Source organism: Patella vulgata, chromosome 8 (genome assembly GCF_932274485.2).
Source record: "Patella vulgata chromosome 8, xgPatVulg1.2, whole genome shotgun sequence".
NCBI lineage: Eukaryota > Metazoa > Mollusca > Gastropoda > Patellidae > Patella > Patella vulgata.
The window spans coordinates 295519-314084 of record NC_065886.2 but is presented as its reverse complement, the minus strand read 5'-3'; the positions used below and the strand labels follow the sequence as shown (position 1 = coordinate 314084).

The following is an 18566-nucleotide window of genomic DNA, read 5'->3' as shown; positions in this document are numbered from 1 at the left end:
CAATATTTGCACATTTAAGATCGAAATTTATGGATAATGACCCCAGATTGTGCGACAATATGTGTTTTTAGCTTGTGGAACATCTAGGGTTTACAATTTTTATCGAAATTTGATGAAACTCAAATCACATTTTTTAACTTGTTCTCTGTCCATCTCTTGCAAAATATCTGTATCTTGCATGGCAACAGCATGTCTAATATATTATTGGTAACTTACTATTAAAACTAGATTATATTAAAGTACTAGATGGAAGTTAGGGCATTTATAGAAACTATAATTCCTCCTAGTTTCAGATTATATTCCATTATATGCCCTTTGGGCATCTCCAATTTATATTGCATATTTCTCATTGTTCTTTCAAACCATGCACAATCGCTCAAACTTTAAAGGCTAAAAAATAGCTCACCGAATCGGCGTGTATAAACATGTGACCACGTGACCACGCTCTATATAAACGATCACAACACTTTCAGTATTGTCTTTTTCTCTTTTGATCTAGACCAAGCACATTCGTGTGTTCGTGATAACGCTGTTATCATGTTCTTAAATTTTCTTTCCATTGTGTTCAATGTGTGTTGATCATTTATGTTTTATCATGGACCTGTATTTTTAGGTCCATTTATATTATCTACCTTCGTTTTCATCGACAGGTATGAGGTAGAATCGCTGATTCACCGGTTTTTTTGTTTGTTTTTAGTCGCGGTCATCACGAAGTGTTGACTTTAAATTTCACTCTTTATATGGAGGAAAGCGATTTTTAGGGATTCTGCGAGGCAGATCTTTTAAATGATCATAATGTAACCGCAAACTTGCTAGATTTAAATGTCGTAATTATTATACAGCTTTTTTAGACAAGAGATTATAATATATTCCACATGAGTGGGACAATCGAGAATAAACTGGATGTTTACAACAGCAGTCCGATGATGGAGGTATACTTCCGATTCCGAACTCGATAATAACATTTTTAACATACCCATAGGTAAAAACGAGCGTAATAACGGAAATTTTCCGCTAAAAGGTCTGTAAAGGCCTTTAAATCTCATAAACGAGAATTGAACGCCAATATTATAGTTGGTTTGTAACTTTATCCAATTCAATTGTGTTGAGTTGACAGAATTTGATTGATATATGATCATGTTCATAATGAAAAAAAAAAAAATTAATGATGATAATGATGATCGTAATGTTAACATTATATTACCGGTACTGATTATTAACATAATATTAAAAATACTAAAGAAGGTTACCCTTATATTAGTAGTAATAATAAGTATATAAGTAGATCAAATAAAAAGGTTGTTTTTAAGAAGCCTGCAACAAATAATGTCGTTATAATGACGTTACGACAAAATGAGCCGTTACGGCCCCTGGATAGTATAGGCTTGAATCATAGTGAAAGTAATATTAATTTGCATTATTACCGGTACTGATTATTAACATAATATTAACAATAGTAATAAAGAGGGTTACCCTTATACTAGTAGTAATAATAAGTATATAAGTAGATCTAATAAAAAGGTTGTTATTAATAAGCCTGCAACAAATAATGTCGTTACGACAAAATGAGCCGTTACGGCCACTGCTATAGGCTTAAATCATAATGCAAGTAATATTTTCAGGTGGTGGCATTTTAGTAGATAAAAATGAATTTGAGTTTCTTCAAAACCAGGTTTCCTTGATGTCCAATCTTCACTGATTTAATATAACAATCCATCTTAAAATCAAAGTCTTGATGGTAATTGATGTTCATCAGTCTGTTAGGTCGGCTAATAGACCTGCATCACATGGTTTTGAAGATGCGGTATCAGTACATCATGAAGATAAAAAGTATACAATAACATTTTAAGTACCGGTAACTAATAATGGATCAGGTTTAGATATCATGGATCCTCAAAGTTTGTATGATGAATTCATGGAGTAAACACAAGAAACTAAGTTTGACATCCCCAAAATCTTTTAGGGTGATGATGTCTTTAATGATTCTGTGATCAACCAAGATACCAATAAAAAGGGTCGAGAAAAAGTAATTGACATTCTACTATCCTCTATCAGTTAAATGCAAGAGATTGTTGCCACCTTTGTTGGACCAGGATATTTGTCATGCCCTGCCCCAAGCGGCTCAGGATTGTTATCTTCAGGAGGTTCTAAAACTGTTATGTCTGGGTTGATGCCCTCTGATACCTCTTTTAAATAAAAATATTGACCCTGAGGTAGTCCTCTATTGTAGATTCTATCATAACCTTAGGTAAGGCCCATTTAGAGTTGTCTCTGAAGCATAGATTATTTCTTGTGAAATATCGCAGCAAAAGGTAGCACCCAATATATTTAACAACAAGGCCTGTTGTTGACACTTTGTCCGGCTGGATTGTTCCGGCAGGCCCTTCAAGGGCTGTCATCCCCAACTGGAGCAGGGCGAGAGGCAGATTACCTCGCCAAAACTACCACTAGACATTGGAAAGTAATAAATATTTTATGCTGGACAAATTTATATATTACTGGGCCACTATTACCTCAGATCAGTGAATATCGTTAGTGGTTATAAGATTGACTTTAATTCAACTCATTTATTCTGAAGGCTATTCCAAATAGCCTGCCTTTTAATCATAAACAGATGTCTTTAATGGATGAGGTAGTCATTTAAATGATATTTAAGAAAGCCATCAATTCTGTATCATCAGCATACAGTTATATTATTATTATTATTATTAAAAAAAAAACTGTTTAAGCAGGAAACACTGGCAATTGCCCTAAGGCTATTAAACGGAACGATTTTTTAACATCCATTGACATTAAAGAGACTTATTTTTCGATTCCTGTTTGTCTTGATCATCGAATATATCTACGTTTCAAATGGCGAGATCATGTTTATGTGTTTACATGTTTACCTTTTGGTATTTCTTCAGTTACAGATACATGTATCTTTACAAAAATTCTCAAACCTTTGTTTGCTTGGCTCAGGAAACAGAACATTATATGTACATACTTTATAGATGATTCTTTATCTGCTATGTACAGGCGTTTTTAATTTTGGCTTCATAATTAATACAGAAAGTATTTTAGGCTTCATAATTAATACAGAAAGTTATCAAGCTTGTTGACATATGAGAGAGTTTCTAAAATAAATAATAGCTGAGGAAATTTTGTTTAGTTCAAATTTATTAATTCATATGAGCCATCATTTATTGGTCAGTGTTCCTTTAGTAGAACTGCTATTATACTTGCATTATATTTATCCATTATTTAGACAAACAGAAAAATATATTTCTGTCACACTGTATCTTCAGCTATGATAATGATATCATTCATATTCAGGCAATGTTTTTGGAAATAGAATGGTGGATATCTAAGGTTTATATATAATGGGTTTTATATTCATCCACCTAGTATACATGTATAAATGGTTCATAACATCAGATGCTTTCCCATATGGATGGGGTGCCCACAGGGTAAAGTCCAAAGCAATGGCCGTTGAAATCTTTAAGAGCAAGGAAACTATATAAATTATTTAGGAGTTTGAGTAATATTCAATGTTCTGTCTGTGGTCATATTTGTTTTTTATACACATTTGTATCCAGGCTGATAATACTTTTGTATTACTTATATAAATAATCAGGGTGGTTATATTGGTAATCTTTTTGAATTGTCTAAAGAAGTTTGGCTGTAGTCTTTGAAAAAAGGAATCTTTTTGTCAGCCAAACATGTTGTTGGTAAATCTAATGTAGTGATGGACATTTTGTCTAGAATATTTTCTAGTTCAAAGATTTGTAATCATTTTTCCATACATGATGTTGATCTGTTTGCTTCCAGACTTAATAGACATTTAGAAAAATGTTTCTTGACATCCAGACCTTTTTTTCTAGCATGCAATGCTTTTTTTATATATGTATCAATGGTTCTGGAAAAGGTATTTCAAAACAGTAGATCAAGCAGCCATAATCATTCCAGGCTGGTCAACTCCTGTATGGTATCCAATTTTACTATCAATGCTCACAGCCGACCCAGTTCGGTTACCGGTTCGCAAGAACCTTTTTACGTTTAAGCCACATTCTCTTAGAGGGAAAAATCTATATCTAACAGGATGCAGGATACCTGGCAATCCTTCTATAATAGAGGAATATCAAAGAAATCTGCTAATATCATCCTTAATTCTTGGCGGCCATCTACTACGAACAGTATGCATTGGCCTAGCTGGAGAAGATGAAATTTTTGGTGTTGTGGACAACAAATTAATTCATTTCATCCATCTGTAGTTTTATAAATTTCTTAGGAGACATGTCTAACAATTTCCTTATAGGGTAAAAAACATTATTTGATTCTCTGTAACTCCATAAATATCTGTTTACTTGGAATGCTTCAATATTAGTAAATTATTTGGGTACGCTGTATCCATTGCAAAATTTATCTTTGAGAATACTGACATATAAAACCAGTTGGTTTGTTGGCTTTAGCTACAGCTTAGAGATGTCAAATTTTAACAGACTTTTGCCTTAATGCTTTATATGATTCAGGCTCTGTTATAACCTTGAGAGTAAATAAGATTTCGAAAATTTCTCGACCTTTAACACCGTTATTCAGGGTTAAAATTCCAAGTTTTTAAGATGTCAGGATCTGTCCTTGTTTTACTTCGAGACAGTTTATCCGTACAACAGCAGAATACCGTAAATCCAGTCAAGGATTTGTTTTCCTTTTATACGAAGAAGGCTGTAGCTCCAGGAACTTCTGCTAGGTGTTTAAGACAAATATTAAAGTTAGCTGGTATTGATACTTCTATTTTTAAAGCCCACTCAATTAGAGGGGCATCAACTTCTTCGACATTTAATGGTGGTTGTTCATATTCAGACATTTTGAAGGCTGCAAACAGGAAATATGGATATATATTTGCCAGGTTTTACCACCAGTATGTGCGAAATTTGTTTATTTTGTATGCTGGCTGCGGAATAAATAATAAATGAACTACTAATTTGTTTTAGTTGTTATTTCCTTTGTTGACAACCCTTTAAACTATGCAATATAAATCCGAGATGCCCGAAGGGCATATATGGAATATAATCCCCCTCTCATCCTAGCGCCCGAAGGGCGTAATGGATGAGAAGGATTATATGAATATATAGCCCGAGGGCTCGAGGATTTATCTTCCCTCCCTTGAGCCCTCCCTGTGCTATATTCGTCTGTCAACAAATCTTTAAAAAGACAATACTGAAAGTGTTGTGATAGTTTATATAGAGCGTGGTCACGTGTTTATACACGCCGATTCGGTGAGCTATTTTTTAGCCTTTAAAGTTTGAGCGATTGTGCATGGTTTGAAAGAACAATGAGAAATATGCAATATAAATCCTCGAGCCCTCGGGCTATATATTCATATAATCCTTCACATCCATCACGCCCTTTGGGCGCTAGGATGAGAGGGGGATTATGCTTTAACTTCTACCACCGACAAAGGGATAATAGGCCTAAAGCATCTAAGTCCTATACCGGTAGTTTTAGAAATAAAATAGTCTCCATGACTAGTTCAAATGAAAATGAAATGTTCGAGAGATAGATAAGTCAAATCGATTATATATATCTTTTGGTAATCATGTTGTGTCGGGTACTAATCAGCAATCCATTTACAGGCGTAGGTAATACTTTTGTAGCCAGTCAGATTTCTTCTTTTTTTTTAAACAATTGGACTATCTTTACATCCTATAACTGGATTCTAAATGCAGTTAGCGGGTACCGGTTTGAGTTTCTTCGGCCACCCTTTCAAATTCGGTTGCCTAAACCACCTCCATTTAATTCAGAGCAGATGAAGTTCGTTGATTAATTAAATGTTGAGTAAGAGGGCTTTATGTCCAGGTGTTCCTTTTATTTTTCATTCCGATCAGTTTATTTCTAATATCTTTTTAGTTCAGAAAAAGACTGACGATTATTGTCCTGCTATAAACCTGAAAAAATTAAACATTTATAAGTTATGAACATTTTACACCGGGAACTGTATGCTTTAAGTATAATACATATCTATCACCAATGGATCTAAAAGATGCTTATTTTTCTATTCCTATTCATCCAGATCATCCTAAATATTTGCGTTTTATTGGGTAAGACCAAATGTTTGTAATTACATGTCTCCCTTTCAGAGTTTCCTCTATCTAAGGGACGAGCAACTAACTCAATATTTTTGATAAGTTTTCAAACAACTTAAACCCGTCAGTCTTCATCTAGAAATGGAGACCGGTGTCCCAAGCTGTATTATGCGGTGTCTGGATAAAACTCAACTTTTATTTTATAAAAATAATGTGTAGGTGAAATTTGTATTTCGTTATCAAGTAGAGCACATGGGCCATTCACTATATAGACCACTCAAGGAACGGGAATCGATTATCAGGTCACCCAACGAAAAAACCTGACACAAATTCTTAAAAGGGTTACGTGTCCAGATAAGCAGTTTTGACGTTCATGTCCAAACGACTCAATATTTTGAGCTAGAATTTTGAGAGAAGGTAAATACACCATTCCTCTATATTTTGGCGCTTAAATTTCATACGTACACCGACTTTTATTTTTGAGACTCTCTTGAAATCGGGATAGTCCCTTTAAAATGCCGATAGCGATGAAGTGACCGTTACTTGGGGTGATATTTCTTTTTAAAAGTTATATTTACATTTATTTTGATCATGCTGCCAACGTGAGGGACTATATTTGTGTTTTATTTTTAAAAAAAAATAATTTGGGGATACTTGTTCACGTTATTTTACCATTATGACAGAGAAAACTCATAATTTTAGTGGAACTGACTTTTCAATGTTATTTATAGTAATATAATTTCTACTTTGTAAAATTGAATTTTATATCATTGGAAAGAACACGACAATCTGTACATTTTTGTAACAGGGTATTTCTATGTATAGAAAATATTTTTTTAGTTATTTGCAATTTTGTAGAGGGTATTAGGATTAACAATAATCCACTAATTGGCTTAGGAAATGGGCCCTGCTGATTTAATTAGCTTAGGAGTAGGGTAGCTAATCTTTTAATTGGCTCAGGGTTAAATGGGTTAACAGAATGTAATTATTCATATGGGTATTTCCCTCAATGACGTTTGAGTAAACTGGTGGTTACATATAACATTAGTATTTATAATAGTAACCATATAAGGCCACCCCTCACTCTTATGTCTTTACTTTGGATGGTTCTCTATATGGATGGGGTGCTCACTCCAATGATATTCACGCCTATGGGCTTTGGAATAGTTCAGGATCTCAATAAATTATCTTGAACTGCTGACAGTTTTCTATGGATTTAGATCATTGTGTAGCAATTTATTTTTTTGAAATAAGCAAACAAATTTGGTACTGGTGTGCTTCTAGAAATATTTATTTACCGGTATCTGCTAAATATATAAGTATACCTTATAGCAAAGCCGATGCATTATCTTCAGATGTTAGGAAGTCTTCTCAACTTCTTGTATCTCATCTTACACTCATTCAATTCGTTCAATTTCCACATCTGCATCTTTTAATTCTGGTTGCTCTAATACAATCTTAAAACAGCATCATGGAACAACTATAAGTTTTTTACAAGTTCTACAATAGATCTACAGAAAATAATGCAATTTTTTTAATTATAGGGATAAATCTTAACAGCTTATTTGTTTTCTCTCAACCATGGCGCGATGGATGAGAATGATTATATGAATATATATGGCTCGAGGATTTACATACCCTCCCTTTAAGCGCCCCCCCCCTTCCCCAGCGCTATATATGGTTGCTAACAAAACTTTAAAAAGGCAACTAGTGCCGAATCTTACCTCTTATTTATAGTCAGGCGGATGTTGATACACTACTGCACATGTAATTGTGTAATTTTTAGACATTAAATGTTGAGTTAGTATACATATTTATTTAGGTCAATGAGAAATATGCAATATAAATCCTCGAGCCCTCGGGCTATATATATTCATATAATCCATCTCATCCATCGAGCTCATGGGCGCTCGGATCAGAGGGAAATTTTTAGATGAACATATACTGGGTTCAATTGGCTCAAAAATACAAGTATTCATATGTTTCTTACGTAGTACTACCGACAATCTCGGGATAGGCCAAAATGTGGGTCTATATCTATTACTTTGTACGTCCTGGAACACTACAAAATCCAGAAAATATACAGTTGCACCAAATTTATTTTGGTTTATGGCCAAGTAGTGTGCAAACCCCGCCACTCACCTGCAATCTGATTGCAGATTCGTAATATACACTAAAGGTTCTATAAGACTGAAAAATTTGAGCCCTACACCTTCTCTAGAAAGGTCAAAACAAGATTCTGAAAATCGGGAAAATTATTGATATATATTTTGTTTCGAAAACTTATTGGTAATTCATAAAACTCAAATGCCCGTATCTCAGTCAATTTTCAAGCTACAGCCCACAAATTTTGCACAGTTTCTACTCTTACAAAAACATATATTGTTTTCCAGATTTTTCCAATAGGATCGACTTCCCATCCCTGGTCCACTTGGCATGGAATGACCCATGAATTCAAAACTGTGCTGTCTGAATTGTAATTAAAACAGATTTGTGCTGACCAATTACATCTGTGTTGAAATCACTGCACTGGCTTGGTGTCTCGGGCAAGAACCAAATTCAGACTTCTTTCTGTAACTTATTGAAAAATGGAACTGCAATCCATTCCAACTCTGAGCCAATTCAAATCCCATCTGTTCAGACTCTATGATGAGATATCAACATGTACTGTGCTATACAAACCACTCTATGGATCAATTGAAAATAGAGTAAACAATAAAGTGGGGAACCCCTTGGGACTACATCTTATCGTTAATGCCATCAGGTGCGAATGTTCTCAAAGTGTGAATCCATTTGAATTCATTGGCTTCCTTACGGCATCGTTTTTGCCGTTATCTGGGTCAGTCTTAAAAAGCTCTATAATTTTAATCATAACATTTCTACTTGTATGTTTATCTAAGTTGAAGTGTAGTGCGACCGGCTTTGGCCTGTTGTGTCTAATAGCTGCATAGTGTTCCTTTATTCGTTTTGAAAAGACACGTTTGCTTTCTCCTAACGTACGTATTGTTTTTTGGAGGAGCATGTTAATAGGTAGACTATATTTCTACTTATTGAAAATAGTCCTTTCTGATTCTGATTAAAATAGTAACTGTATTGAATTTACAGATATCTTTTGTATTAAATTATTATTCCACCTTATCTATGTAGAGTTTTTTTTATGTAGAACCACCAAAGCCACCGGGCAAGATGGAAAGTAATAACATACCTATTATAGTTGGAAGTGTTGTTGTTGTATTGCTGGTAATTGGTATTATTGTTGTGGTGATATGCTGTTGTAGGAAGGGATACTGTTATTGTTGTAGAAAGGGATACTGTTATTGTTGTAGAAAGGGTAAGTTATAGTAGTATTATTGGTATATTGCTGGTATTATAACTGTTATTGTTGTGGTGATATAATGTAGAAAGGGTAAGTTATAGAAGTATTATTGATATATTGATGGTATTATAACTGTTATTGTTGTGGTGATATAATGTAGAAAGGGTAAGTTATAGAAGTATTATTGATATATTGATGGTATTATAACTGTTATTGTTGTGGTTATATAATGTAGAAAGGGTAAGTTATAGAAGTATTATTGGTATATTGCTGGTATTATAACTGTTATTGTTGTGGTTATATACCGTAGAAAGGGTAAGTTATAGAAGTATTATTGATATATTGATGGTATTATAACTGTTATTGTTGTGGTTATATAATGTAGAAAGGGTAAGTTATAGAAGTATTATTGGTATATTGCTGGTATTATAACTGTTATTGTTGTGGTTATATACCGTAGAAAGGGTAAGTTATAGAAGTATTATTGATATATTGATGGTATTATAACTGTTATTGTTGTGGTGATATACTGTAGAAAGGGTAAGTTATAGAAGTATTATTGATATATTGATGGTATTATAACTGTTATTGTTGTGGTTATATACCGTAGAAAGGGTAAGTTATAGAAGTATTATTGATATATTGATGGTATTATAACTGTTATTGTTGTGGTGATATACTGTAGAAAGGGTACGTTATAGTAGTATTATTGATATATTGATGGTATTATAACTGTTATTGTTGTGGTTATATACCGTAGAAAGGGTACGTTATAGTAGTATTATTGATATATTGATGGTATTATAACTGTTATTGTTGTGGTTATATACCGTAGAAAGGGTACGTTATAGTAGTATTATTGATATATTGATGGTATTATAACTGTTATTAGTGTGGTATACCGTAGAAAGGGTAAGTTATAGTAGTATTATTGATATATTGATGGTATTATAACTGTTATTGTTGTGGTTATATACCGTAGAAAGGGTACGTTATAGTAGTATTATTGATATATTGATGGTATTATAACTGTTATTGTTGTGGTGATATACTGTAGAAAGGGTACGTTATAGTAGTATTATTGATATATTGATGGTATTATAACTGTTATTGTTGTGGTGATATACTGTAGAAAGGGTACGTTATAGTAGTATTATTGATATATTGATGGTATTATAACTGTTATTAGTGTGGTATACCGTAGAAAGGGTACGTTATAGTAGTATTATTGATATATTGATGGTATTATAACTGTTATTTTTGTGGTGATATACTGTAGAAAGGGTACGTTATAGTAGTATTATTGATATATTGATTGTATTATAACTGTTATTGTTGTGGTGATATACTGTAGAAAGGGTACGTTATAGTAGTATTATTGATATATTGATGGTATTATAACTGTTATTAGTGTGGTATACCGTAGAAAGGGTACGTTATAGAAGTATTATTGATATATTGATTGTATTATAACTGTTATTAGTGTGGTATACCGTAGAAAGGGTACGTTATAGAAGTATTATTGATATATTGATTGTATTATAACTGTTATTAGTGTGGTATACCGTAGAAAGGGTACGTTATAGTAGTATTATTGATATATTGATGGTATTATAACTGTTATTAGTGTGGTATACCGTAGAAAGGGTACGTTATAGTAGTATTATTGATATATTGCTGGCTACTGGTGAGAGCCAGAATAAAATTTAAAATTCTCGTCAACACCTACAAATCAGTAATAACCAAAACAGCTCCTAATTATATGGTGGAAATGTTTAATGTTTACACCACTGGCTGAACTAATCTTCGTTCAGGACGTGACAAAACCCTACTTGCTGTTCCACGCTTTCAGGGCCAGGTGGGTGAGTTTTCATTTTCCTTTAGGGGTGCCAAACTTTGGAATGAACTACCCAGAAACATCAGAGAGTGTACCCAACTATCTCAGTTTAAATCTAAACTGAAGACTCATCTGTTTAATAACTCATATAAATAGAATCATGTGCCTACCATTGTACAGTGTAGATATGACTGTACAGCGCTTAGAAATAACTATTGTTATAATGTAGCGCTTTAAAAATAAAATTATAATAATAATAATAATTATAACTGAAGAGCCCCGGGGAAGAACGCTCTAATTCACTCTTTCAACGAACCCCAGTTTATGGCGCCATCTGGTCGCAATTTGTATAAGCTTTCTGTGGCACAATCGATTTCAGGTAAAAACGATCGGAGTCACATCGAACCAAGGCCTTTCTGAAATGGCCTCTCGGACATATACGTCCATCGTACCCTTTATGTGACCTTGGTTGAAATGTGGACGTCAGTTGTTGTACTGGTAATTATGATTCGTATTAAACATCATTTTGAAGTTGTAATTAAACCCACTCATTGTTCTGTTCGCGTCAAGCATTCTCGTCCAAAAGGTTTTTTTGCCTATTATGCGAAAAGACGAAAATGTGACTTAGATCGTTTTTCCCCGGGGCTCTTCAACTGTTATTGGTGTGGTAATATACTGTAGAAAGGGTAAGTTATACAAGTTACACACTTAATTTATTTTCATAATATGAACTCTTTGAATAACTAGAAAATTCAATATACAGTTGAGTAATTCAGTTTAGGAAATTTATATTTAAAAAATGCTTTACATCAGTCATATAAAAGTTAAATTCAAGAACCCCTTTCTATTTATGAGATATCATATTTGGTGTCCTAGAAAAAAAATTAAGCCTTTTGCATGATATCAAGCAAGACTGTTTATCATTGATTGTTTTGTTTTTCACACAGCAAAAAAAGACAGTTCCCAAGATAATGTGTAAGTATATTTATAGGTTTTAGAGTAAATCTAATCTGTCACAGTTCTGTGATTCCCTTTTTATTGGGTACAGAACTGAAACAATGTGAGGAGTGTGAATCAAAACGGAGATTTGACAAGTACTAATTTTATTTACCTCATGTTTGTCCCAAAATATCATAATTGTGCAAAGTGGATGCAACTCAATAGTTATATATATTTTTTTGTAAATTCACCTATGTCTCAGACATATTGTCATTCAGTTAAAGTTATAAAGTGATAATTACAGTCCCAAATATTGTCCATCAGTGACTGATTATTAGTTTTTATCCTTGGTCTTTATTTCTTGCTTGAATACGAGGGTACCAAAATTATTAAACACTGAAGAGGCACTCTCATCCAGAAAATAGATGTTATTAATTTTGAATAATATTATATTTACGATAACCTTAGATTCACCTTATTATAGAATAAACAAGAAATGACCAGTGATGATCAATTCAGAGTAATGTTAGGAGTTAAATATACTTCTGGACAACCTCTCCGTAAGGACTTGAAAAATTTCTCTAAAATTCTTCACACAAGAGGTGGAGACTTTCCCAGCGATAATAACTCTTTAAATAATAGATAAATATTATTTTATTTGTTTCATGCTTGCTTGTTTCGCTTTTTTTTTTCGTTTTATTATGTTTTAATTATTTTCAGTCATTTATCAAACAAAGAGAAGAAAAAGAATGAGCTTGGTAATGAATATATTTTATTATTTCCCATATTTTTGTTATTCAGTGTATGTAGATGATAAGATGTCTTTATTGTGTACAATTTAACGGGTTTAACCAGTATTTTAAAACCAGAAATAATGATTCACTTATTTATCATCTGATTTGAAATTTTTGTTTGTGTATTTGTTCAAGGGTTATGAAATAAACAGATGGGCAAATCCAAATCATTGTATGATAAACTGTAAAAAAAAGAAACAATTCTTGCAAAATTAATTTCTGATTTAAATTACCGTACATGCTCTATATGTAATTATGGGTGCAGGCTGTTTCTTAACCTGGCTGTTTCGTACTTAGTTCATTCGTACCTCACTTCGTAACTCAAATTGATTCGTACCTTTTCCTATGCTGTTGAAATCAGTTGAAAGAAATTGAATATGCCGAACCAGAATTAGAATATGCACGAGATTTGTACCTCAAATTGATTAGTTCCATCTCCTAAATCCAACGGCTGCGCTTAATTTATAAAAGTGGCTGCCGAACCAGAATTAGAATACACATGTGATTTGTACCTCAAATTGATTCGTACCATTTCCTATAATATGTTGTAGAAATAAATTGAAAGAAATTAAAAGAAATCTTTATGTTGTTAAAAGAAATTGAAATAATAAACTATAGTCTGGTGTTGACTATCGAACCCAATCTGCCCAGTGAGTTGTGATTATTGACGACAATTGATTGGTGATTGTTAAAGCAGTTTAAAAAACGATTGAAAAAGTATTTAATCTGGTGTTGATTATTGAACCCATTCTGCTGGGTTGTGATTGTTGTGATTTGTGATTATTGACGATAATTGATAGGTGTTTGTTAAAGCGGTTAAAAACGATTGAATGTACTAAGAATTTCAGAATGTGACACGCAATGTATTATTCATTACATAATAAACCTTAAATCAATTTAACTCACTGTAAGGTGGAACTGCATGCTTTCTGTTATAGTTGGGTTATTTGAGCCTAAAAATATCATGGACCGTATAATTATACGGTTATATCACGGGGTAATTCTGTTATTGAAACCCAACTGCATGAAATTGGCTTTCGATCATAAACGATGTAAATTTAGTGAAATGCTGAAGCAATTTTAGTTTAATTATATCCTTTGTGTGTGAATTACTACTATTGGGTAGGCTGTGTAATATCAGTATGGAAATTTCTATTATTTTTTTTAAATGCAACAATTCGCTTTTTGTTATTAAATCATTGTAGCTAATTAATTCTCTTTTTAATATTTTAACAGACTGTGGTATATGATTTAAATGTTTCATATTCATGTAATTATCTATGCATACAATTCGCTTTTTGTTATTAAATCATCGTAGCTAATGCTCATTCGGCAGAAATTTTTATAAATATAGCACAGCCGTTGGATTTGATCAAATCGTTTATTTATGTTTCACCTTTATATACTGAGCGCCATGGAAAACGCATCACTTTTTTTCCCAAATATTTTATTACTAGGTGGTTTTGTATGTATAATATTATGCAATACTATGAACTATTGTTTCACACAATGCTCCCAAACGCAAAAAATATCGGCCCGTGTGCACAAAAAAAATTGCACGAGATGCACATGAAAAACCCAATATTCACGTGCAGCATTGTGTGTGAGCCCTTTAAAAGCATGTTTTCAACTTAATGTGCAGTACATGAACTGTGAAACGGGGCCATACTTTATACCGGAAAACAACCGGAAAACACCGAAAACAACTGGAAAACACCGGTAAACACCATTTTATACTGAATATCGGAAAACACCGGAAAAACAATAAATACCGGAAAACATCCTAAATACCGGAAAATACCCTAAATAGGTAGCCTGGTCCTCTCCACAATTTTGTTGATGCCTATTATGTTTTGAATGTTTTAAAAGACGCAATCAGTCTACCTCCATCATTGACCATATTTTATTTTGTATTTTTGTCCCCCGCCTTTCGAAGAAAGCAGGGGACTATTAAAATGGGTTCGTCCGTCTGTCTGTCCGTCACACTTTTTGGGACACAATAACTCTCTTCCTAATTGAGCTAGAATGTTCAAACTTGGTGTATGTGTTTATTAGGTCAATGCCTTGATGGAGTTCGAAGATGAGCATTTTCCGCTTAGGGTAAGCAGAGATAAGCAATTTGATTGGTTGATGCTTTGGGACACGATAACTCTCTTCCTAATTGGGCTAGAATGTTCAAACTTGGTGTATGTGTTGATTAGGTCAATGCCTTGATGGAGTTCGAAGATGAGCATTTTCCGCTTAGGGTAAGCAGATATAAGCAATTTGATTGGTTGATGCTTTGGGACACGATAACTTTTAATTGAGCTAGAATGTTCAAACTTGGTGTATGTGTTTATTAGGTCAATGCCTTGATGGAGTTCGAAGATGAGCATTTTCCGCTTAGGGTAAGCAGAGATAAGCAATTTGATTGGTTGATACTTTGGGGCACGATAACTCTCTTCCTAATTGAGCTAGAATGTTCAAACTTGGTGTATGTGTTGATTAGGTCAATGCCTTGATGGAGTTCGAAGATGAGCATTTTCCGCTTAGGGTAAGCAGAGATAAGCAATTTGATTGGTTGATGCTTTGGGACCTGATAACTTTAGTTCTAATTATAAGGGAGAGTGAGGACACTTGGTGTATAGCTTTATTATATCAATACCTTGACTAAGTCTCGATAATGAGCATTTTCTGCTTAGGGTAAGCAGAGCGATAAGCAATTTGATTGGCCGAGACTTTGGAACACATTAACTCCTTTTCTAATTGAGCTAGAATGTTCAAACTTGGTGTAGGTGTTTATTAGGTTAATGTCTTGATGGAGTTCGAAGATGAGCATTTTGTGCTTAGGTTAAGCAGAGATAAGCAATTTGATTGGTCGAGACTTTAGAACACAATAACTCTCATTCTAGTTGAGTTAGAATGTTCACACTTGGCATAGGTGGCTATTAGGTGAATGCCTTGATGGAGTGTGAAGATGAGAATTTTTTGCTTAGAGTAAGCAGGGATAAGCAATTTGATTGGTTGATGCTTTGGGACACGATAACTTTAGTTCTAATTAAGTGAGAGTGAGGACACTTGGTGTATAGCTTTATTATATCATTACCTTGACTAAGTTTGATAATGAGTATTTTCTGCTGTCATGTCATGGCTGAGTTCAATTATTAACATTGGTCGATGCTTTGGGACAAGATAACTTTGATTCTATCTGATAGAGAGTGCTCAAACTTAGTGTATAATTTGATTGCTCGATACTTTTGAAAAAAATAAATGTGCGATTAATTAATGTGTCATCTATTTATTTTGGGATTTCGGCGGGGGACATCAGCCTCACTGTTGGCTTGTAATTTTAGTTTTCAGTAAATTTCAGTAGATTTCAGTATTTCAGTAGATTAAACACTGCCCTCGGAGGGCCCCATTATATGCCGGTTGCGCCGATCTCCTGATTCTTACCAGTAACGCTGGCATCAGGGTGGTACGAATTAGTAGAAGGCACGACTAGGCCAACTCCTCCCTAGGTAACAAAAAATCGCATCATAAAACAGCAAGTATCATCAAAAGCGAGTTAATAAATCTCTGAATAGTTCGAGTTGAAGTTCCAGGTTTAACCGCTATGTGTCCTAATCACCAAACGAAATGACAGGCTGTAATCTGAAAAGTGTCTATCCTTTCCAAGAGCTATCCATCTCATTGGAAGGGTTAAAAATCTACTTGTTTCTGAGCTTACTTTCATTCCAGGGTCAAATATAATCACTTGAACCATAATAATATTCAACATATTCCATCATATTCCGAGGGCCGCACACAGGATTTTTTTCTGGATTACTTTTCAAGCTTTTTTCCCCAACTTGTTGACCAGTTTTCCTTGAGAAAACCCCAACTTTTGCCCAATTATCCATGAGAAAACTACATATTCTATCTTACTGCATTGACGGGAAGTGGTAAGCTGGACGTCTGTGAAAAGGGTTGATCGATAAATTTTCAAGGAAGCAATTGTTGTTTTTGCTTGTGAAATAGAGAGAGAGAGAGAAATGGGGTTTAACGTCCACTCGACACAAACTAGGTCATTTCGGGACTAACATATGGTTCAATTTTATTTCAATAATTCGCTTGCGCGTAGGGGTCTTTAGCAGTGGGAGGAAACAGGATTGTGAAATAGAGGACTCTAGCCGATGAGGCTACTTTTCCCCCCGAGAACCTCAGGCAACCAATTTGTTTTATGTACTACTATCGTAATAAAACATTACTACGTTCACCACTTCCTGGTGGCTGAGGACTTACACCGAATGCGTATTTGGAAAAAAAATGTCCCCGAGAAAATGTTTTTTCCGACAATCGATATTCGAGATGTCTTCTGTTGCACAAATTATGCTGCACTGTGTAAGAACTTGCATCCTTTGATCTGAAGATTGTAGATGGAAAAGTATCATTTGCACTATTTCAAAGTAAACCTGCATTTTCGTATATCATCCCGTAATTTGTGGTTAATGACAATGACTGTGGAAATAATGTGGGTTGAGGAACGGAAGATCTATGTTCGTCACGTGACTGGACAATTCCACCCCCGTCCCACCCTGACAATGATCCCTCCCGGAGCGGCGTGGCGCGGCGCACTCTCTAAAAAAATCTCGGGCACAGTTTACTCTTCTAAGTTTTCCGGTAGCTATTTAGTAACCCGGAGTTTGGTCCTCGTGTGTGGTTTTGGACCAGGTGAGTGCTGATGAAATAAGTTCATTAACATACAAGCGAGCGATCGCCTACGGTCAAAGAAAAATTTCTTTTCAGATTTATTTTAACAATTTCTTAACAAGAACACGATAGAGATTAGATTTCTTGATGAATGCTAGATCCTTATTCAATTTATTAAACAACCAAGTTTTCCTTTCGAATAATCTGCTGTTGAGGCATAGATGCTGTGTGGGCGTATCTCCACACTTTGCGTGGCTATCGTTCAAATTTCTTTTGAATCATTAGTGTCATAAGCAGAGGAACCCTATTTATTTTCGGCCGAACAACGAACCATATTGATTTGCAGCGCTCCCTGCCTTTTTGTTATGGCGTTATTCCTATTTTCCGGTAAACCTTGTGAACGGGTTAGAGCCCAGAGTTTTTCAAGATTTTTGATTTAAAATCTGCTCCGAAGCATTTGTGCCACAAGACAATAAACACTGTGTCTAGCTTTATTCTAAAACAAAATATGGTCTAAAACCCTGCAAAAAATGACAAAGCTAACGTGGTAGGGTTTTGAATTTCATATTTGTTGTGAAGTATTTTGGCCATAAGACGATGAACTCTATCGATTTTAATCATATTTCAAATTTAATGTAAATCATGGGTACCCTATCGATTTTCCGTTTATTCTTTCATTAGTTAGCAGTTTTCCTTTGTAACAAATGTTAGAGTATTTTTTTTTATATCAAATTTGGTGCGAAGTATTGGGCCAATGGTTGTTTCACAACGTGGAGACACTATCTAGGTCCATTTAAGGTTTCATATTAACTCGGGATCTCGAGAAAATTTACACAGGATGTCAATATCTCGAGAACATTAACTCAAATTCTCGAGAAAATTTACACAGGATGTCAATATCTCAAGAACATTAACTCAAATTCTCGAGAAAATTTACACAGGATGTC

At 34.1% G+C, this 18566-nt stretch overlaps 1 protein-coding gene across 1 annotated transcript in view; it reads left to right on the top strand.

The window, feature by feature from the left end:
* Window positions 1-18566, top strand: part of LOC126829988 (uncharacterized) — a 28725-nt gene that overhangs the window by 2233 nt on the left and 7926 nt on the right. The window contains exons 3-5 of the mRNA XM_056102789.1: window positions 9229-9396; window positions 12166-12193; window positions 12878-12915. Coding sequence (XP_055958764.1) covers window positions 9229-9396; window positions 12166-12193; window positions 12878-12915 — 234 coding nt within the window. The remainder of the gene's footprint in view (window positions 1-9228; window positions 9397-12165; window positions 12194-12877; window positions 12916-18566) is intronic.